The sequence below is a fragment of the Microcaecilia unicolor genome, chromosome 13, assembly GCF_901765095.1.
Source record: "Microcaecilia unicolor chromosome 13, aMicUni1.1, whole genome shotgun sequence".
NCBI lineage: Eukaryota > Metazoa > Chordata > Amphibia > Gymnophiona > Siphonopidae > Microcaecilia > Microcaecilia unicolor.
Window position 1 is genome coordinate 40,138,637 of NC_044043.1, and position 19,822 is coordinate 40,158,458.

Below are 19,822 nucleotides of genomic sequence, written 5' to 3' on the forward strand. Positions count from 1 at the left end.
ATAGGAAATCTGATTTCCTGAATAAACTGCCTCATCCTGTCATGTACTGGGCAGCCTTTCAAACGATAGCACACAACAATCTTCCCCCCAGGTAATCCATGTTTTATGCATTTGTCCCTTATTTGTTATATTGTCAAATATCAGCACACCCCTGAAATCAGATCCCATTGCTTGTCTAAGCACTGCTGACCCCAAGAAATCAGCAAACGAGTTGTTTCAGGTTTTTGAAAATGAATGACTTGGCAGAACACTTTTTGATTGATAGCGGGTGCCTATGACTGTTCCAGTGGGTGTAATGAAATATGATACACTGCATAGAAGGCATGGGCAAGAGAAGAACTAATTAGACATGGTGAAAGTTTCCAGGATTATGTGTAATTCAGGCTTTTATGATCTTGTACACTGAAGCACTCCAGGGTGACAACAGCTCACAGCATAAAAGCACTGAATAAAGAGCTTAAGTAGGATATGTTTTGGAGAGGAATGACATATTGCACCAGGGGCAAACTTTTAAATGCAAGTCTTATTATATCATTGCCGCATGCATTAAACTGTATAGTGCACTAATTATAAACGTGTTCATTTTTGGTGACAAACACAAATGTTGTGGCGAATGCTAAATAGGAGACTGATTACAGTGTACAGAGATCAATGTGGGGATGAAAGAAATATCTTTATATCGCTGAAGGACCCCTGTGGTGGCATTAGCATACAGGTTTGCCACGCGCCAAGATCCCCCTTTACTGCACTGGGTAAAAGGATTTTTTTTTAAATGGAAATGGCTGCGGGGTGGGGGGGGGGGGGAATCCCTTACCATTTCCTATTTAAGGACTCCTGTGCTAACCTGGCACCAAAAAAAAAAAAAAAAAAAAAAGATATATTTTGAGCACTGGAAATGGCAAGCACCACACACCAGCACTACCACTGGACTCCTGTGGTAGCCCAGCAGTAAGGCCGATTTGCTATGCACCATTGCAGCAGTAGTCCTAAATGGTCAATAGGAGAACAAGTTAGGGCAAAGTGATTCATCCATGATAACACTAAAGGACTAATACAATACCAAAAATAATTACATCAAAAAGGTATTGACTGGAAGGAAATTGCTTCCAGTGATTTTGGAATATGCTTTTGTTGCTGTGATACTAAGCTCATATCAGAACCCACTGGGGTTCTATAATGGACGTTTTTCTAGCACACAAAGTAACATAGAGGCATATTTTCAAAGCACTTAGCCTTCCAAAGTTCCATAGGTTTCTATGGAACTTTGGAAGGCTAAGTGCTTTGAAAATATGCCTCATAGTAGATGACGGCAGAAAAAGACCTGCATGGTCCATCCAGTCTGCCCAACGAGATAACTATATACATACATATACAGTAGTGGCTTAGTCTGATCTTCAATTTGGAGTGGTGGGGTGGCTAAGGCCAAAATAGGACAGCACAGAATTTTACCCTCCCCCTCTACTTTCTGCCCCTGCCCTGCTCTCCAACCCCCCCCCCCCCCACCTGTGACCCACAACTCAACATTTAACTAGGGATCCCCAAACCCTATCAGCTAGAGGTCCTCCTCCGGTGGCCAGAAACTCCTCAATGCTGGCAGTTGGCAGCACTTTCCATAAGCCACAGCACCCCCCCCCCCCATCCCTTCTCAAAGCAAGCTCAGTTTGTACACAGGTGTGAAAACTGAGCATGCATTGGGTGTGGGGGAGGTGGCAGCAGTCCACGCAAAGTGTCACAGTCCATGAGAACTGGGAAGTTTCCAGCTGCTGGAGGAGGACCTCTTCCACTGGTGGGGCTTGGGGATCCCCACCACCCATAGCAACAGTGCTGCAATTTTGGGGACACCTGAGCCCAAAGTGCAAAACAAAAATTAAAGCACTGAGGCTAGTGAGACACTATTGGACACAATGGTAGACATCACCCTTGCCATTGTGGCCACACCCCTGGGGGCGGGGCACGTGACGTGTACACAGATCACGGCACCGCCGGGGATGGTGATAGGAAAGAGCAGGGCGATCTCTGCTATCTCCCAGGGCAGCAACTCCAAATAGGTTCCTGTGAGCCACACAATAGTTGTTACAGGTCTGCCAAATGCCGGCAGTACACGCATAGCCAAGCACTCGGTATTCCGTCCCTCGGGAGAGAGTGAGTAAAACACAGCATAAAGTTTTTGTGAGAAGGAAGCGGCTGTCAGGAGACCCAGCAAGGCCCTCCGCGGCCGGTAACTTCCCTGAGCCTCATGTAGCCTGCCAGGAGCCGGTGAGGACGCGGCGCCCTCACCACTGCAGCACCACAAGGAAGGCAAGCCACTGGGGAACGTGGCAGAGTTGGGCGCGATGGAGACGCTGGAGCAGAGATGCGGGCACTCCATGGCGCTGGAACACAGCACAGGCTCAGCTGCCACAGCCATGTTTACTTTGCTAACAAACAGCCGAAGGCGGCTAGGCTCCGGGCTTTAGCGACTGCCGAGCTCTCTTCTTTCCATTCCCGTCCAGGACAGGGTGAGATTCCGCACACCGGCCTTTCCCGCTAACCAGAGCGCACGACCCCCAGCACACAACGGGAACACGTACGAGGGGAGGGACGTTGATCCTGGAACTCGGGGGGGGGGGGGGGGGGGGAAACGACAACAACCCTGAAACTCAGAGGGAGGGGACGGCCCTGGAACTCGGAGGGAGGGGGGCCCATGGCACACACTCTCATTCTCACACACTCTCTCACAGACACACTCGCACCCAGTCTCTCACACACACATTCACTCTCTCTCTCGCTCTCTCTCTCAAACATACACACTCCGGGGAAAACCTTGCTAGCGCCCGTTTTGTGTGTCATAAACGGGCCTTTTTTTACTAGTTTGACATATAAAGCTTTCAGAATAGGTCTTCCTGATTATCTTGCCTGCCACACCATTCCTTACTCCCCTGCAAGGGTCATCTGTTCCTTTAATGATCACCACCATGTTCTTCTCGGCCCCAAGCTTGCCCACTATGAACCTACTAGACAGTGCGTTTTTTTTTTTTTTCAAGTTTATTAGAGCTTATATCGCGTCCATCAAAAAAAAAAATGTCTGAGTGACTTACAATTTATATAATCTTAACAATAAGGGAGGAGTGCAGTAATAAGCGACTGTGATGGAAAAGTGGAGGAAGTACAATCGTAATAGGAAAGAACAAAGAGGGAGCATTAGAGGGAGAGGGGTTTGTGTCTTTCAGAGCGCCTTCGGTGTCGGGCAAGAAAATACAGATCAAAAAGTAACTAGCCGTATGCATCCTTGTGCTCCATTGAATTCTCTCCCACTTTCTCTCCACCGTAAACTTTCCCTTAAGACTTTCAAGGCCAATAAGTTTTACAGTTTTTCTTCCCTTTGAATCTTTGTGCTCTTAATGTGCATTTTACTGTAGGCAAAGTGTTTTGGTGATACAGGATTATATTGTTGGAGACAAGTGTGGGTTTGGGCCTGTCGGGTGGGTATTGGAGGGAGGGTAGGGACCTCATAGCTTCAGCCTGGGGCTTAGTGTTCTCAGGATGAGGTGGGTTTGGGAACTGGTGTACTGTACCTGAATTTATAAGACACCTGCAAGCATGGTGGCTATTAGAGTAGTGTACCTTTAGGTACTATAAGTTATCTATTCCTGGAGGGTTCACAACAACATATAAAGGAATTAAGGTGGGAGTTGTACCTGGGTCCTTGTTTAAAGCCCACTGCACTGAACACTAGGCTGCCCTTCTGCTCGGCAGGGACATCTGTGTGACCATACTTGTACTAATGATGCCAGGCAGTTTTGTGCCTGCTTCTTTGGTGTTCATATTTTGGATGTTTCAGTTTAGAAAATGGGTGTTCTTTTTGAACATTTTCAATGTAAGAACATCCTTCTCATGCATTTTTGAACAGGAAATCCCAACATTTTACCTGTTCAAAAGTGGCTATGAGATGGATGGAGGTTTTTTGGGGGGACATTATAAGCAGGACAACCCAATTCCCAGTTGTACATTCTTTTGAAAATGCCCCTCCACGCACTATAAGCAACAAAAAAAACAAAAGAAAAGCTGTGAATGCCCACTGTACCTTTTGAGATGAAAAACATTCACCATTACAGTATACTAGTTGTAAGTTGCAAATGAATATAGGATTGATAAAATAACTATTCTTCCTGTATAAATTTGGGTTCTATGAGACAGAATGAAAAGAAGAGAATTTTCAAAGATAAGTCACTCAAAAGGAGCAAAGATGCCAGAACAATGTTTAGTTTACATCAATAGCATTAACAAATATGAAAAAGAACATGGAAACAGACAGAGAATGAAGCCAGATTAAATATGAATTGAGATATTCTAAAAATCTCATCACAAAAAGTCTTCTCATGCCCTCTTCTGGCCAGAATTCCATGCTTGCAACTAAAAAGTTTGGAGCTCTATGAGAAACCTCTGAGAAAGGTATAGAAATGTCTTACGCAATAGGCTAAAAAAAAAAAGTGTAAAGAAAGCTATTTGAAAGAAAAAATATTACCATTTTTAAAATACCTTCCAAGTCTTTGTAAAAATCAATGAAACACTGAAATCTGGCAGAATTATGAACCTTTTGTTTATTATTGCTTAACATGTTGATAATCCAGATATTGACAAAGGGCCAGATGCACTAAACTTAACAAGCCATTAATGGGTAAGTAGTAAACCGTGGCATGCACTAAATGCTTCTCCGAGCTATTTTCCGATCACGGTAGCAGATAACGAAAACGGAATGCACATGAGCAAATTAGTACCCCAATGTGTATAAATCGTATTGTAATGAGATGCACTACTGTTTTCCGAATGCCTAACCATGGAAAATCTAACAGGAGGTCTGTACCGCTCGTTGGGGCTGCGCAGCCTCTAAAAACTTCTATAAATTAACAAAACAAAAAAAAAACAAAAAAAAAAAAATCAGAAAAATAAAACGTTCAAGTGCTCGTCAGGGACATCCTTCACTACCTAGCCACGTCCAAGTGCTCGTCAGGGCCGTCCTTCTAAAGTGCCTAATATGGATGTCCTTCACTGAAAAAACCAAAAAACAGCCCTGACGAGCAAATGGACATTTTTCCCCAGATTTTTTTGTGATGGGTGTTCTTCTGAGATGACGTTCAAATAAAAAAACTATTTGGACGTTCCTTTCGATTATGCCCCCCTCCAGGTCTCTCAGCCAATCACAGTGCGTTTAGCTGGCACCGGTGTCAGCTAAATGTGCTGTGATTGGCAGAGACCTGGAGGGGAGCATAATCAAAAGGGACGTCCAAATAGTTCTTTTATTTGGATGCCCTCGCACGTCCCAATGCCGTGCAACTCTCACCCCCCCCCCCCCCAGCCGCGCGTTCTCAGGGAGAAGGGTCTGCACGGTCAGCCGCAATCCACCCCCTTCTTCCAAGAGTGGGGCGGCAGGGATCACTGGCTGTACCGGTGTCTGCAGCTTGTGCTCCGGCCCAAGGCTCTGACAAGTGCTCGTCAGGGACGTCCTTTTTGGACATCTTTGGCATGTGCAGAGCAGCTCATTTGCATTCCCTTTCCTTGATGCATGGCCGTTCCCTACCGATTCACTATGGAATCGGTAAGGGAACAGCTCTTCCAAGGACTTTAGTGCATCTAGCCCAAAGTTATTAAAAATGCTGTTAATCATATAGCAAGTAGAAGTATTATGATTATGTCAGGGTCAAAAAAGGCAGTAGATGATACCCTTATATTGAACTAAATCAACACATCTTTGATCAGCTTTGAGAGCTAGACTGCTTTCATCTGGTCAGTAAAGACACAGTGTAGTTACACTGGGCTTAAATAGAACAGCTTACATGTGTCATTACAGCTCAGTAAAGAGATGGGTCAACAAAAGTGAAAGTAAAATTTTACAATTCCAACACCCTATGTCTAATGATTATTAACACAAAAAAGGACATCCACTTTTGCAATATTTTTTAAACTTTAGATTTAGCTCACACATTTTTCAGTAATAGCTCAAGGTGAGTTACATTCAGATATAATACATATGGGTAAATGACACCAATACTTCTTATTTGAAACACATAGTAAGATGTATGGTTCTAAACTTAGTAAGGACAAAACCAAGCTACTCTAGTTGAGTCACTCTATAAAACATATTCCAGATTTGCTGACACTTCCAGGAGGATCATCTCTTAGGGCTTAGCAACGCTAAGGGCACACCAGCGTTTTTAGCACACGCTGATTCTTTGTGCTCAGTCTCCACCTGCTGGAAGGCATGCACAACCAATCAATTTCAGCTGGGCCGGTCCAGAGGGACAATAAGGAAAGAGGCTCATTTTCAAAGACATAGACTTACAAAGTTACATAAATTGCTATGTAACTTTGTAAGTCTATGTGCTTTGAAAATGAGAACTATAATCTATTTCATTTATTTTTTGCCTGTTGCCATCCCTTGTTCTAGTTCAAAAACATACAGACAAGGCAGATATAAAATAGCTTATTCCATTGAATTTAATTGAAGTTATAGTTTAGCTGAATATTCATACCTAGATTACAAATCAAGTTTGATTATTTATGATGCTATTTGATATGGCTAACACCGACTAATTACAGACTCCTTTTCGTGTAAAATCTTATTGAAAGACGTTTTAATTACCTTGAGTTAATTTTAAGAATTATCTAAATGTCATACTCCCATGAACCAAGCCTGGATACTTTCACCTATATTTCAAAGAACAGTGAAAGTAGTAGTCTGCCATGCAAATGTAAAATCATCACAAACCATTTTCAACTTAATTATAAACTACATGGTATTACTATAATTTGCATTTACTTACTACCTTTAACATGCAATTGTTTCTTCTAAAAGGTGAAGATTACCTTATCTTACACTTTTTACAATTAATACAGTTAATTCATTTCACCCCTGCTTTATGGGATTGTTGAGTATGAGAAAAAACTCATCCATGTATTTACAGGAAAGTTGTTCTATATATTAATTACCAAGTGTGGTTTTTTTTTTTTTTTTTTTTTTTTACTTCTTTTTACTTTTTTGTTACATGTTTTTCCATCCTGGATCGTAGCCTTATGTCACAGGATGGTGCTTTATCCAATTTTAGTTTTTTGCTTTTCAATTCAATTTCATTTTTCACATCTTGAAGTTTCCTGGCGTTCTGTACCATAAAAGCAAAACTCTCCTTTAAGCTACTGTTTCCATGCTCCCTGAAAACATTGTCCAGCCCATCAAACCACTGCAAGATCTTTTCAAGTTCTGCTTGAACCTGTTTCTGCTCTTCTAGTTCTGCCAAAAGTGCCTCCCTAGCATATGCTTCTGCTTTACACCGCTGTTGTAGTTGCTCTGTCTCTTTCTGGAGAAACTCAAACTCTTCTTTGGTGCAGGGATACTGCTCATGAACTTTGTCCTTTGGAAGCAAAACATTTTGAGGAACACTCAAAACAAGTTTCAAAAGCATTTGTTCCATCTTGCAGAATAAGACATTAAAGCGTTCTTTCAAGAAGAGAAGACACTTCTCTGTGCTCTCCCGGATCTGGAAGGGACTAATATCACAGTTTGGAAAACTTTCTAATTTCTTCATCATGACCTTTTCAACAACCAACATCACTTCACACAAGTAATCTTGACAGGCAAGGTAAATCCGAAGAATGCAAGTTTGTGGTGTGAATCCAAAAAACTGTGCCTCATACATCATGGGGTCTACCGACATCTTGTCTTCAAAACAGTGTGGAGAAATCTGTAATGAAGAAAGAAAAAGAAGTCATCTAACAATAAGAACAAGTCTCAGTTGCCTTTTCCTGCTAAAGGCCTGTGTTCATATGTAACTTAAATAAAACAATTTTGAACATTATAACAAGAGTGCTATAATTCAGCATTTTTAAGACACAACTGTTTTCATAATTGCCACGATTTATTTTAATATAATTCCATGTCCTCAACTTACAATAAATAGGATTTACTAGACTGATGTTTGAACATAAATCCATCAAAAAGGTTTACAAGTTCTAAAAGAAAACCCACCAAAACAGACAAAAATACTGCACTACGCATCCTTCGACAATCAAATGCCTGCTTAAAAAAATTAAGACTTTTACTTGGCTTTAAAGGTATTAAGACTACTACTACTACTACTATTTAGCATTTCTATAGCGCTACAAGGTGTACGCAGCGCTCCACAAACATAGAAGAAAGACAGTCCCTGCTCAAAGAGCTTACAATCTAATAGACAAAAAATAAAGTAAGCAAATCAAATCAATTAATGTGATCGGGAAGGAAGAGAGGAGGGTAGGTGGAGGCGAGTGGTTACGAGTCAAAAGCAATGTTAAAGAGGTGGGCTTTCAGTCTAGATTTAAAGGTGGCCAAGGATGGGGCAAGACGTAGGGGCTCAGGAAGTTTATTCCAGGCGTAGGGTGCAGCGAGACAGAAGGCACGAAGTCTGGAGTTGGCAGTAGTGGAGAAGGGAACAGATAAGAAGGATTTATCCATGGAGCGGAGTGCACAGGAAGGGGTGTAGGGAAGGACGAGTGTGGAGAGATACTGGGGAGCAGCAGAGCGAGTACATTTATAGGTTAGTCATTAGTTTCTTGGCGTGTGCTTTTGATTTTGTGTTTTGACAGGTTAAACAACCATTTCCTCTCTCTCCCTTTCCATCCCACTCTTGATTTTCTTGAATGAGGTCTCTCCTATCCCCCATCAAGCGTCTTTTCTTCAAGCTGAAAAGCCCTAATGCGTTCAGCCTCTCTCTTACAGGACGTTCTCCAATCTCTTTATCATTTCGGTTGCCCTTCTCGATATAATTTTTGAGCAACTGCACACGGTGCTCAAGGTGTGGACAGACCCGGGGCTTCACAGAGGCATAATGATAATTTCAGCTTTTTCACCATCCCTTCGATAGTCAGTACTACTGTGATGGCCTAAGATTATATCGTTCTTGGGATGGCAGCTGGGAAGAGAAAACTGACATAAACTAAAGCGAGAAATGGTACAAAAGTTTAAAAAAAAAAAAAAAAATTTTTTAACACCATTATTGCTAAGAATTTGGTGAAATTAATAGAAGATAATATAACTCAGTCACAGCGCTCTACAAACACTGCCATGCAAAACGGCCCCAGTTCAAGGCTTCTGCAGGTAGTGGGGGGGGGGGGGGGGGGAGGTGGGGAGAAGAATCTTGGTGACTGTTAAGGGCAGCAGCTGAGGGCAGGGTTTAGAACCCATCGTGCAGGTGTTGCAAAGAGCCCATGTGCCTAGCTCTCGGCTCAGGAAGACGGTCATTGCAGGTAGAGGGTGGATCTGTTCAAATTTGAGGCAAATCACCAAGAATTAAAGACAAGAGACTCTTACACCAGAATCCCAGTGCTGGTTCCAAAGGACTCAGGAGGTGAAAGGTGGTGCTTATTGGTTGCAAAATTGTTTGAAAAACCCACAGATCAGCGCATAGGGTTTTATTTATAAAACTTTACCATCTCTCTACTTTTTACCCTTGGGCTCCTGGATTCCATCAGACAACCCGAGAACAAAATCAAAGTGTCCTAGAGGCCCACCAGACCTTTTGCAGCAGCTCTCAGACCTGTGTGTGAGTCTCATCTGTATACTCCAGCACCAGCCTCCCCCAGTTCGACTGGTCCTCGGCAAATCCTTCCTTTGTGACCGGCTGCACTAAGAACTCTAAGCGACTGTGTTTGCCAGTGCAGATGGGTGGAACTGCCAGGTCCACCACCCGGTAAATATTGGCATACGCCAAGCCGATCAGATGTGGCTGTTCAGTATGGGATGGAACTGCAGTGCGATGGCACACGACCCCCCGGCCATAGACGCGGAACTGTCGAACGTACTCCATCGGGTAGGCCCACTGCAGCGTGACGCTCAGATAGAGCTGCAGGTCCTGGAAGCTGGGATCATAGGAACCTCGTCGCCAGAGAAAGTGATGAGCACGGAGACTGCACACAGCCCGCAAGGGAGCGCTCAGGCTGCCAGCATCCAGCACCCTGAGCTCTCCCAAGCGGCAGGTGAAGTTCTCCTTCTGCAGGCTGGACGGCAGCCGTGAGACTTTAAGAGAGAGATCCTGGAGGAGGCAGTCCTGCAGCTCCAACTCATAACACAAACTGTCATAGAACACAGCAAAACATTCCTGTGCAGCTGAAAAAAAAATGCAAATGCTGAACTTCACTGTCCTCCAAAGAATCCTTACAGGAAAAGGAACCATAACCAATGAAGCTTGGGAAAAAAATAGGGACTTAGCTGGAGGGTAAGGCGTTTAATTTGCCAAATATTGTGGCTGTCTTTTGTACAATACTTAAAACACAGCTGTGCCCCCACTTAGTGATCAAACATACAGTGCAAGGGTGGTGGGTGCTCTAGACAAATCATCAGCCTTACACCCTCCTTCAATTAACTTTCAGGCCCCTACCCTCTCAAGTGGAAATACACAATCATCATGATCATTTTTTTTTTGTTACATTTGTACCCCGCGCTTTCCCACTCATGGCAGGCTCAATGCGGCTTACATGGGGCAATGGAGGGTTAAGTGACTTGCCCAGATTCAAAAGGAGCTGCCTGTGCCTGAAGTGGGAATCAAACTCAGTTCCTCAGGACCAAAGTCCACCACCCTAACCACTAGGCCACTCCTCCACTGTTGCTACTATTTGAGATTCTACATAGAATGTTGCTATTCCACTAGCAACATTCCATTTAGAAGTCGGCCCTTGCAGATCACCAATGTGGCCGCGCAGGCTTCTGCTTCTGTGAGTCTGTCAGACTCACAGAAGCCTACACAGCCTTCTACATGGAATGTTGCTAGTGGAATAGCAAACATTCCATGTAGAATCTCCAATAGTAGCAACATTCCATGTAGAATCTCCAATAGTAGCAACATTCCATGTAGAATCTCCAATAGTATCTATTTTATTTTTGTTACATTTGTACCCTGCACTTTCCCACTCATGGCAGGCTCAATGCGGCTTACATGGGGCAATGGAGGGTTAAGTGACTTGCCCAGAGTCACAAGGAGCTGCCTGTGCCTGAAGTGGGAATCGAACTCAGTTCCCCAGGACCAAAGTCCACCACCCTAACCACTAGGCCACTCCTCCACTCATGACATAAATATCCTATAAACACACAGATTAAAGTACATGTTGATGGTTATTTGAGCTTGTGTGGCTGTCCAGATATACAGTTTTGTTTTTGACTGCAGCTGCTCTTTGCTGCCTCCTTGAACAGTGATTCCCAAACCTGTGCTGGGGAAACCAGACCAGTCAGGTTTTCAGGACTGTCCACAATAAATATTCATGAGTTCAATTTGCACACACTTGCCTCCTTGGTATGCAAATCTGATGTATATTCATTCACTTTCTCAAACAACTGTTGCTCTGACATCAATCTTTATTATTACTTTTCTAATTTTGTAACACCTTTACACTCAATGCTGTTTATATCTTATTAAAACCATTTAACACATATCAACATACACATCACCCATCCACTCAAACGACACTATTAAGAGTTACCCAATTCTTAGTAAAAGGATCAGTCTGTCCATGTTTCTGAAGGTCTCTTGTAGTAGTAGAATATACTTTTGCCTCATTTCAAAAGTTTGTCAGTTGAAGTCAACTTTACGCCTTCGGATTTAATCCACTATTCTTCGCTCCACCTCCTTGGAGCTAGCACGACTCTTTCATTGCAAACAATAATATTTCGTGTATCAAATCCGTTAAGAACTTCTTTTAACATCCAAAAAAGGAAACATGCAACTGTTCTTCCATGTATTTCTTTTCCAGCTGGTACATTCAAGTTTCTTGTTGTTCTAACAATATTGTACCTACACGCACTGTGACCCGACACGTATGTGTTTCACTCATAGAGCATCTTCAGGGGTCAATAGTTCTAAATAAAACAGCAATGATATATTTCAAACACACTACTTCATTCTTTACATACTGTTGTAATTATATTTTAAACAAACTTAACACTTACTGGCTACCATAAGCTGCTAGGCACTCGATCCACACCATACCCCCATGGGAACGCCAAAAAGACGCCCACACATGGTTTGTCACAGGAAGTCAGTGCTTTAAATACCATCTATCATAAGCTGAGCCAATCGATTTCCTTATTAAGACCCTAAGGAATTACCGTATTCCATAGGAAAATCAAACGTTGCTCTTTCCTTAACAACATAAGGGAAATATTACCTCCTCTCTCTGTTTTAATCTGATTTAAGACCACAAACCGAAAGTCTTACACAGTGTGGTGCTTCTATACACAATGGGACACTAAGGGGGCTTCCATGCGACCAGTACGCAAATTGTGGGCTACCCGTACCTTAATTTTTCTGTGGTCTGGCCAATATACCAAAGACCACATGGGCAACAGATGCCGTACACACAATTTGACGAATTACAATCAGTCCTTCCTTGCATAAGTACATAAGTACATAAGTAGTGCCATACTGGGAAAGACCAAAGGTCCATCTAGCCCAGCATCCTGTCACCGACAGTGGCCAATCCAGGTCAAGGGCACCTGGCACGCTCCCCAAACGTAAAAACATTCCAGACAAGTTATACCTAAAAATGCGGAATTTTTCCAAGTCCATTTAATAGCGGTCTATGGACTTGTCCTTTAGGAATCTATCTAACCCCTTTTTAAACTCCGTCAAGCTAACCGCCCGTACCACGTTCTCCGGCAACGAATTCCAGAGTCTAATTACACGTTGGGTGAAGAAAAATTTTCTCCGATTCGTTTTAAATTTACCACACTGTAGCTTCAACTCATGCCCTCTAGTCCTAGTATTTTTGGATAGCGTGAACAGTCGCTTCACATCCACCCGATCCATTCCACTCATTATTTTATACACTTCTATCATATCTCCCCTCAGCCGTCTCTTCTCCAAGCTGAAAAGCCCTAGCCTTCTCAGCCTCTCTTCATAGGAAAGTCGTCCCATCCCCACTATCATTTTCGTCGCCCTTCGCTGTACCTTTTCCAATTCTACTATATCTTTTTTGAGATACGGAGACCAGTACTGAACACAATACTCCAGGTGCGGTCGCACCATGGAGCGATACAACGGCATTATAACATCCGCACACCTGGACTCCATACCCTTCCTAATAACACCCAACATTCTATTCGCTTTCCTAGCCGCAGCAGCACACTGAGCAGAAGGTTTCAGCGTATCATCGACGACGACACCCAGATCCCTTTCTTGATCCGTAACTCCTAACGCGGAACCTTGCAAGACGTAGCTATAATTCGGGTTCCTCTTACCCACATGCATCACTTTGCACTTGTCAACATTGAACTTCATCTGCCACTTGCACGCCCATTCTCCCAGTCTCGCAAGGTCCTCCTGTAATTGTTCACATTCCTCCTGCAGTATATATCTTTTACCAGATGAGTGGGGAATCTGAATTTCCTTAACTTGCAATGTGTACTGACAATACACGCATTGATGACAGATGAAATGTCCATTATCTACCAATTCTTCCCTACCGTCTGTCAACCTATTTCTATTCAAATTTAGACGTTCACTCAAATTCATGCCTCAAGTAAAGGCGAACCTCGGCATATTTCTAAAAATCATGAATGCCTAGTATTGTCCAGTGCTTTTTGATAATCTGTATAATCTTACTGGACATATGGGTGTATGGTAACACACAAGTTAAAGGGGACCCTCCCTGTTTATCCCTTCTTTGATGACACCATTCACACTGGAAATCATAACCTCTTTTTTCAATATTTTGTGGGGATACCCCTATGGCAAAACCGAATTTGTTCCGCTTGCACTTGAAATTCTCTGTGGGAACTGCAAAGCCTCCGAATGTGGAGAAACTACCAGGAATGCTGTTCTTCAACATCCAAGGATGATGGCTACGGTAATTAAGTATGGCGTTACGGTCTATATCCTTACGATATGCTTTTGTAATGCAATGACCAGCTGTCCATTGAATATTAACGTTTAAGAAATTAACCTCATGGTAACCAATATGGTGCACAAATTTAATATGCATATTTACCATATTTAAATATTTAATGAAACCTTCCAGATTTTCTTTATTCCCATGCCATATCATCAATATACCATAGCCATGCAACCACCTCAGAAAAATAACGATGTATAAACAAACTGTTTCTCAAATTGATCCATATAGAGGCATGCCACAGTGGGGGGCTACCATGGCCCCCATGGCTACCCCTTTTATTTGATGGAAAATCTGATCTTGAAACTTTAAAAAAATTGTGAAAAATTACAAATTTGGCCATTTCTCTCAGTAACGTTACCATGGACCCTGATATATGCAATTCGTCTAAAGTTCTCTATCATATTCATCACCTCCCTTTGTGGGATATTTGTGTATAAGGCGGTAACATCTAACGTTACTAAACGAATTTTGGATTGCTCAGATATTTCAATCTGCTCTAATAATTCTAGCAAATGACCCAAATCTCGCATATAGATGTAATACATTTCAAACAGGGACGAAGATGGTAATCTAGAAACTGTGAGAGAGGCTCAAATAATGACACACAACTAGAAACAACTGGGCAACCGGGGGTGGGACGACGACATTGACGAGAGTCTTCTGAATTTTTGGAGTGAAATAAATCATTGGTATCTTAGGAAATCGGTTAAATAAATATCTAAACTCCCGGATCCATATTACCCCTTCCTGTGAAAACTTACTCAGCAATATATAAACTTGTTGCTGATATCCCACCGTGGGATCTTCATTTAACCGTTTGTAAAAAGTCTCATCTACCAATTGGCGCAAGGCTTCCTGTATATATTTACACCTATCCCGCACCACCACACCTCTCCCTTTGTCAGCCCTCATTATCACAATTGTTACATCAGTCTGCAACTCAACCATTGCCTGATATTGTTCCTGAGACAAATTGCTATAACCTTTAGCCATACTCTTTTCCGAATTGCAAAAGTCATGCAGAACCCAATGTTGAAATGTCGCTATCACCAGGTCAATAGGACCCTGGGGTAGCCTCGTAGAAGGCAAATTATATTTTTGTAAAGAAGTTGCCATTAAATGTTCAGATTCACCACTGCCCTCTATCTGACCATTCCCAAAATGTAATCGCAAAGTTTTCTAAAATTTTTTTGTAAAGTTGTACGTATGTCAAAAGAATTATGAAATCGAGTTGGAACAAAAGTTAACCCCAAACTCAATGTCCGGATATGGGTCAGACTAAGATTTTTTGAGGACAAATTTAAAACTATGGATGGACCTTCTTGCCTTTTTGGTCGCACTACTGGCTGCACTGTTACCCCCTCGGTTCCCCGATTGGTTACATCTAAAAAAGCATTAGGAGGTTGTGTCGACACCGATCGTATTTCACTAACAGCTGTTGAAATTCCTATGTTACCTTCTTCCCCAGATGAATCATTTGATGAGTTAATGAAGGCAACCCGCTTACCTCTTCTACTTCTCCTGGATTTCCTCCCATGATCCATCCAGGGATATATAAACCCTTTTGTATAATCTAGCTTGTCTACACTCACTATAGATATCCTGAAAACCTGATTGGCTGGGATTCCCCCAGGACAGGTTTTGGAACCCCTGTCCTAGAAGCTGCTGCCCTAGGAGACCACCTAGTCTTACCTAATGGTTAGGCCGGCCCTGCAAACATAATTCAGATGGACTTAAGAGTTCATTTGTGTGAAAGGTCCTAAACCACTCAATCCTGATTTTCTTTTGTCTTAAGGAAGCAAGTGTTGATTCCTGAATACTAATCAAGGCACACATTTTAATAACTCATTGCTTACAGCACTATTTCACTAAAAGTGACACAGACACCACTGGAATAGACAACCAAGCAGCACACTATTGCAGCAAAAACTCTGCCTGAAAATTCCAGTCAGACATTACTATTCACAAGCATGCCACCGCTCACCTGGTAACACACTCCCCTCCCTGTCAAAGTACCTGCAAAAAGCAGCGAAATCCTCACACATACCTGCTTCTCACTCTCACAGACTAACTGAAAAAAAAATCTACCAACGTCACTTTGTGGGTGCTTCTATTCCTAACCATGTGGCGTGCAAGAGAACTCAGATAAGTACAGTACAGTCTCGATTATCCAACCATCTGACAGCCTCCCCCCCCGTGATGTAATTATGTTGCTGTTAAGAAGTGCACAGCTTCTCACACTGCAAGAAAGCCGTGTTTGACCAAAGACGGTGTTGCATGGAAACAATGCTTTGCAGCTCAAACTCCTTCAAGCACCCCTCATCACTGTTAAGAGCACATGGCTTCTCTTCCAGTTTTTGATTTGAGTTCATGCTTCTATGCATTTCTATTTGGACCTGGGAACCTGCTTCTGCAGCAAGGGAACCATTTTTTGATTTGCGATCATGCTTCTATGCGAGGGAACCATACTTTTTGGACCTGGATCCCTGTGTTTTCAGTGAAGAAACCATTTTTTTAAATTTGAACCCATACATCCATGCATTACTTTTTGGAACTGAAACGCCGCTTTTGCAGCAAGGGAGCTGCACTTCCCCAGTTGTAAAGGACTAAAGTACAAGCAGATGCACAATACTACATTCTCGTACTTGGGCACGAAATTGTGGAATGCACTGCCTACAGACCTGAGAACAATCAACGAAACAACTATTTTTTGCAGATCTCTAAAGACATCTCTCTTCAACAAGGCATACAATAAGAACTAACGGCCACACAAATCCGCCTGACAACCCACTCAGCCAAGATAACTCACCTACTATAATTACCACTCAGCCAAGATAACTCACCAACTATAACTACAACTACCTAATCACCCCTTTCTTCTTCCCCCTACCCTTACCTCGATACAATATTAAATGTATCTGTCACCCTGCAATGACTTTGCTAACAAAATATGTAAGCCACATTGAACCCGCAATGACTATGTTAACAAAACTATGTAAGCCACATTGAGCCTGCAAATAGGTGGGATAATGTGGGATACAAATGCAATAAATAAAAATAAATAATTTTTTTTTAAATTTGAGACCATGTTTGTATGCAAAGGAACCATATTTTTTGGACCCGAGACCCTGCTTTTTCAGCGAAGAAGCCCTTTTTTTTGTATTTGAGTCTATGCTTCTGTGCCGTAATTATTGCTTTGAAACCATCTTCTATGAATTAATTTTTGCACCCGGGACTCTGCTTTTTGAGAGATAGCGAACCATTAAAGATGTTTTGTGCTGCACTACAGTATTTGATCAGAGAGTCTGCTTTTCCTGTCAGGAAACCACTTTTGATCTGAGACCATGCGTTTGCAGCAAGTGAACCATGGTAAGATTCTTGTGCATGAGTTTTATGCAGTACTACACTTACAGCACTTTTTTTTTTTTGTAATTCTTACTCTCATTCTTAGATAGCTTCCAGCTTCATTTCTGCTTCAAACTGTTATTGACTGGAGAAGACAAAGCAGTGATCTCTGCTTGGCTCACATTGCCTGTTGTAAACAACAACTTTAGTGAGGCCAATCAGGCAGTGGATAAATATGATTCCCTTGTTCAGTTCTGTATTTCCATGCATTTTTAAGGGGTCGCCACTGCTTTCCGTATTATCTGACTTTTAACATCGGACAATGGGCTGGTCCCGATTACATCTGATAATTGAGACTGTACTGTACCATACACAGTAATAGTCTTTCAGTTTGTGTGGCTGTTAGGATCTATTGTTTTGCTTTGTCTACAGCTGCTGCTGTTTGCTCCCCCAAAGAAGCTGCAGCCCTAAGCCAGTGCCTAGTCTTAACTAATGATTGGAGTGGAGGAGTATCCTAGTGGTTAGAGCACCGATCTTGCAATCCAGAGGTGGCCGGGTCAAATCCCATTGCTGCTCCTTGTGATCTTGGGCAAGTCACTTAACCCTCCATTGCTTCAGGTACAAACTTAAATTGTGAGCCCTCCTGGGACAAAGAAAATATCCAAAGTACCCGAACGTAACTCACCTTGAGCTACTACAGTGTGAGCAAAATAATTGGGCAAAGCTGGCCCTGCTCAATGGGTGACAGCCTCCAATAATTGAGGAAAAACACAACACACGTGAAGTAATGAAACGGGATCCATCCGTTTCCTTGGTTCCACTTGCCTTCCCGAGCAAGTCTCTTTTTCTTCAAGTTGGAAAAAAAAAAAACAACCCTCCCCCCCCCCCCCCCCCCACCCCAAAGCTAGTGTGAGATTTTCTGGTAGGTAACAAGCACCACTGTTTATCGCCTCCACCCTCTTCCTAGTCTTTCCACTTTTGGAGTATTTATATCAGCTTTCACTACTTTTCTTGATACCGCTGGCGCCAGGAAACCCGGGAACCGGTTCTCTTTGTACAGCGGGAACAGCGAAACACTTCAGAAGTGGAATTTGAAGGCTGAAGTCATCACATTGTGAAGGGAGCGCAATCTCGACGACGGCGGCTTGCTACAAAGAGAAGCCGTTGGAAGGAATACTAGCAAAAATGAGATTTCAAATGCACCGAGGCTATTGGAGCACTAAGACGAGGCTTGGAGCGCTCTGACCAAGGAGGTTTAAGCACAAGAATGCACGCAAAGGCGAAAGGGGAATACCCGCCCCTCCAAAAACAAAACCGTAAGAAATTAGCCCAAAATTCTTGCAAAAAAAAAAAAAAATAGAGAAACCAAGTCAAAAGCATTTGACTGCCCTCGCACTACTTTTCCTTATACCTAACTTCTTGGTCTGGCACGGACGGCACATGCCCCTCATTCTCAATCACAAACCGCCCTACCTTCCTACTCGTGTTACAGATCGCCCGTGAGCAACTGGTCGGTTGGTCGATCGCGCAGTTCTCCTCCTTCACCGTCCCGCCAAAAGTTCTGTTCTACTTGATATAGATAGCGAAGCGACGTCATTCTTCGGCCACGTGACGTGACGTCCAATCCCGCCAGCGGCAGAGAACAGGAAGTCCAAGTCTCGTCAGTGGGGGCGGGACGCCGCCGGAGAGGGGAGGGTGAAGGCTAGGGACGCAAGTTCAACTTGAAAGTAAGATAAGTTTGAGGTGGAGGAGGTGTGTGTGGAATTTCAGAATGAGGTAGTCAATAGAAATAAAACATGGAAAAGAAAATAAGTTGATACCTTTTTTATTGGACATAACCTAATACATTTCTTGATTAGCTTTCGAAGGTTGACCTTCTTTGTCAGATCGGAAATAAGCAAATGTGGTAGCAGATAGTATATATAAAGTGAAACATCAAAGCATTTCAGTGACAGTCTATCAGGATTGGGGTGGATAGGTGAGAGACAGGAATAGGGACAGGGAGATATGCATGGAGACAGGAGGGTGGCAAAGCAGTTCAATTTTATGGTTTATAATGGGCTAGAAAACCCAGATCTTTGTTAAGTCCTGTCTGGTGGGTGTCAAAATATTTAATCATTCTGGCTTTAAAGGTCTTACGTTCCTGTATTGTTTTAAAGTTCCCTTTCAGGATTCTTACCATGAAATCACTGGTTACAGCAGGGGCATAGCCAGACCTCGCCGGGAGCGGGGGCCACAGCCCAAGGTGGGGGGGGGGCACTGTTTAGCCGCCCCCCCAGCCGCCACCACCACGATCCCCTTGAAACCCCCTTCCCGCCACCAACCCTCCCCCGCCGCCACATTGGACCCCCCTGCCGATGATCCCCTTGAACCCCCCGCCACCAACCCTCCCCGCCACCGCAGCGGATATCCTTGTTTGCTGGCCGGGCCAGCCGGAGTAGCGCCTTTGTTCAAGGAACTTCCTGGTTATGATCAGCTGTTTATGATACCTTGTGGCGTCAGAAACAGCTGATCATAACCAGGAAGTTCCTTGAACGAAGGCGCTACTCCGGCGCTGAAAAGACTCTCTTCGGCTGGCCCGGTC

General features: G+C 43.2%; 1 protein-coding gene across 3 annotated transcripts in view; it reads right to left on the reverse strand.

The window, feature by feature from the left end:
* Positions 1 to 6,444: 6,444 nt before the first annotated feature.
* The window catches only part of LOC115456848 (derlin-2), a 63,925-nt gene continuing 50,547 nt past the window's right edge, over positions 6,445 to 19,822 (reverse strand). Inside the window, exons 1-2 of one of the 3 annotated variants that reach the window (XM_030186176.1) lie at positions 18,712 to 18,835; positions 6,445 to 7,715 (exon numbers count right to left, since the gene is read on the reverse strand). In XM_030186176.1, coding sequence (XP_030042036.1) covers positions 7,008 to 7,688 — 681 coding nt within the window. In that variant the 5' untranslated portion in view covers positions 7,689 to 7,715; positions 18,712 to 18,835 and the 3' untranslated portion in view covers positions 6,445 to 7,007. Of the gene's footprint in view, positions 7,716 to 11,481; positions 11,783 to 18,711; positions 18,836 to 19,822 lie in introns of those variants that run through there. The other 2 variants (XM_030186177.1, XM_030186174.1) reach the window with 2 other exon arrangements.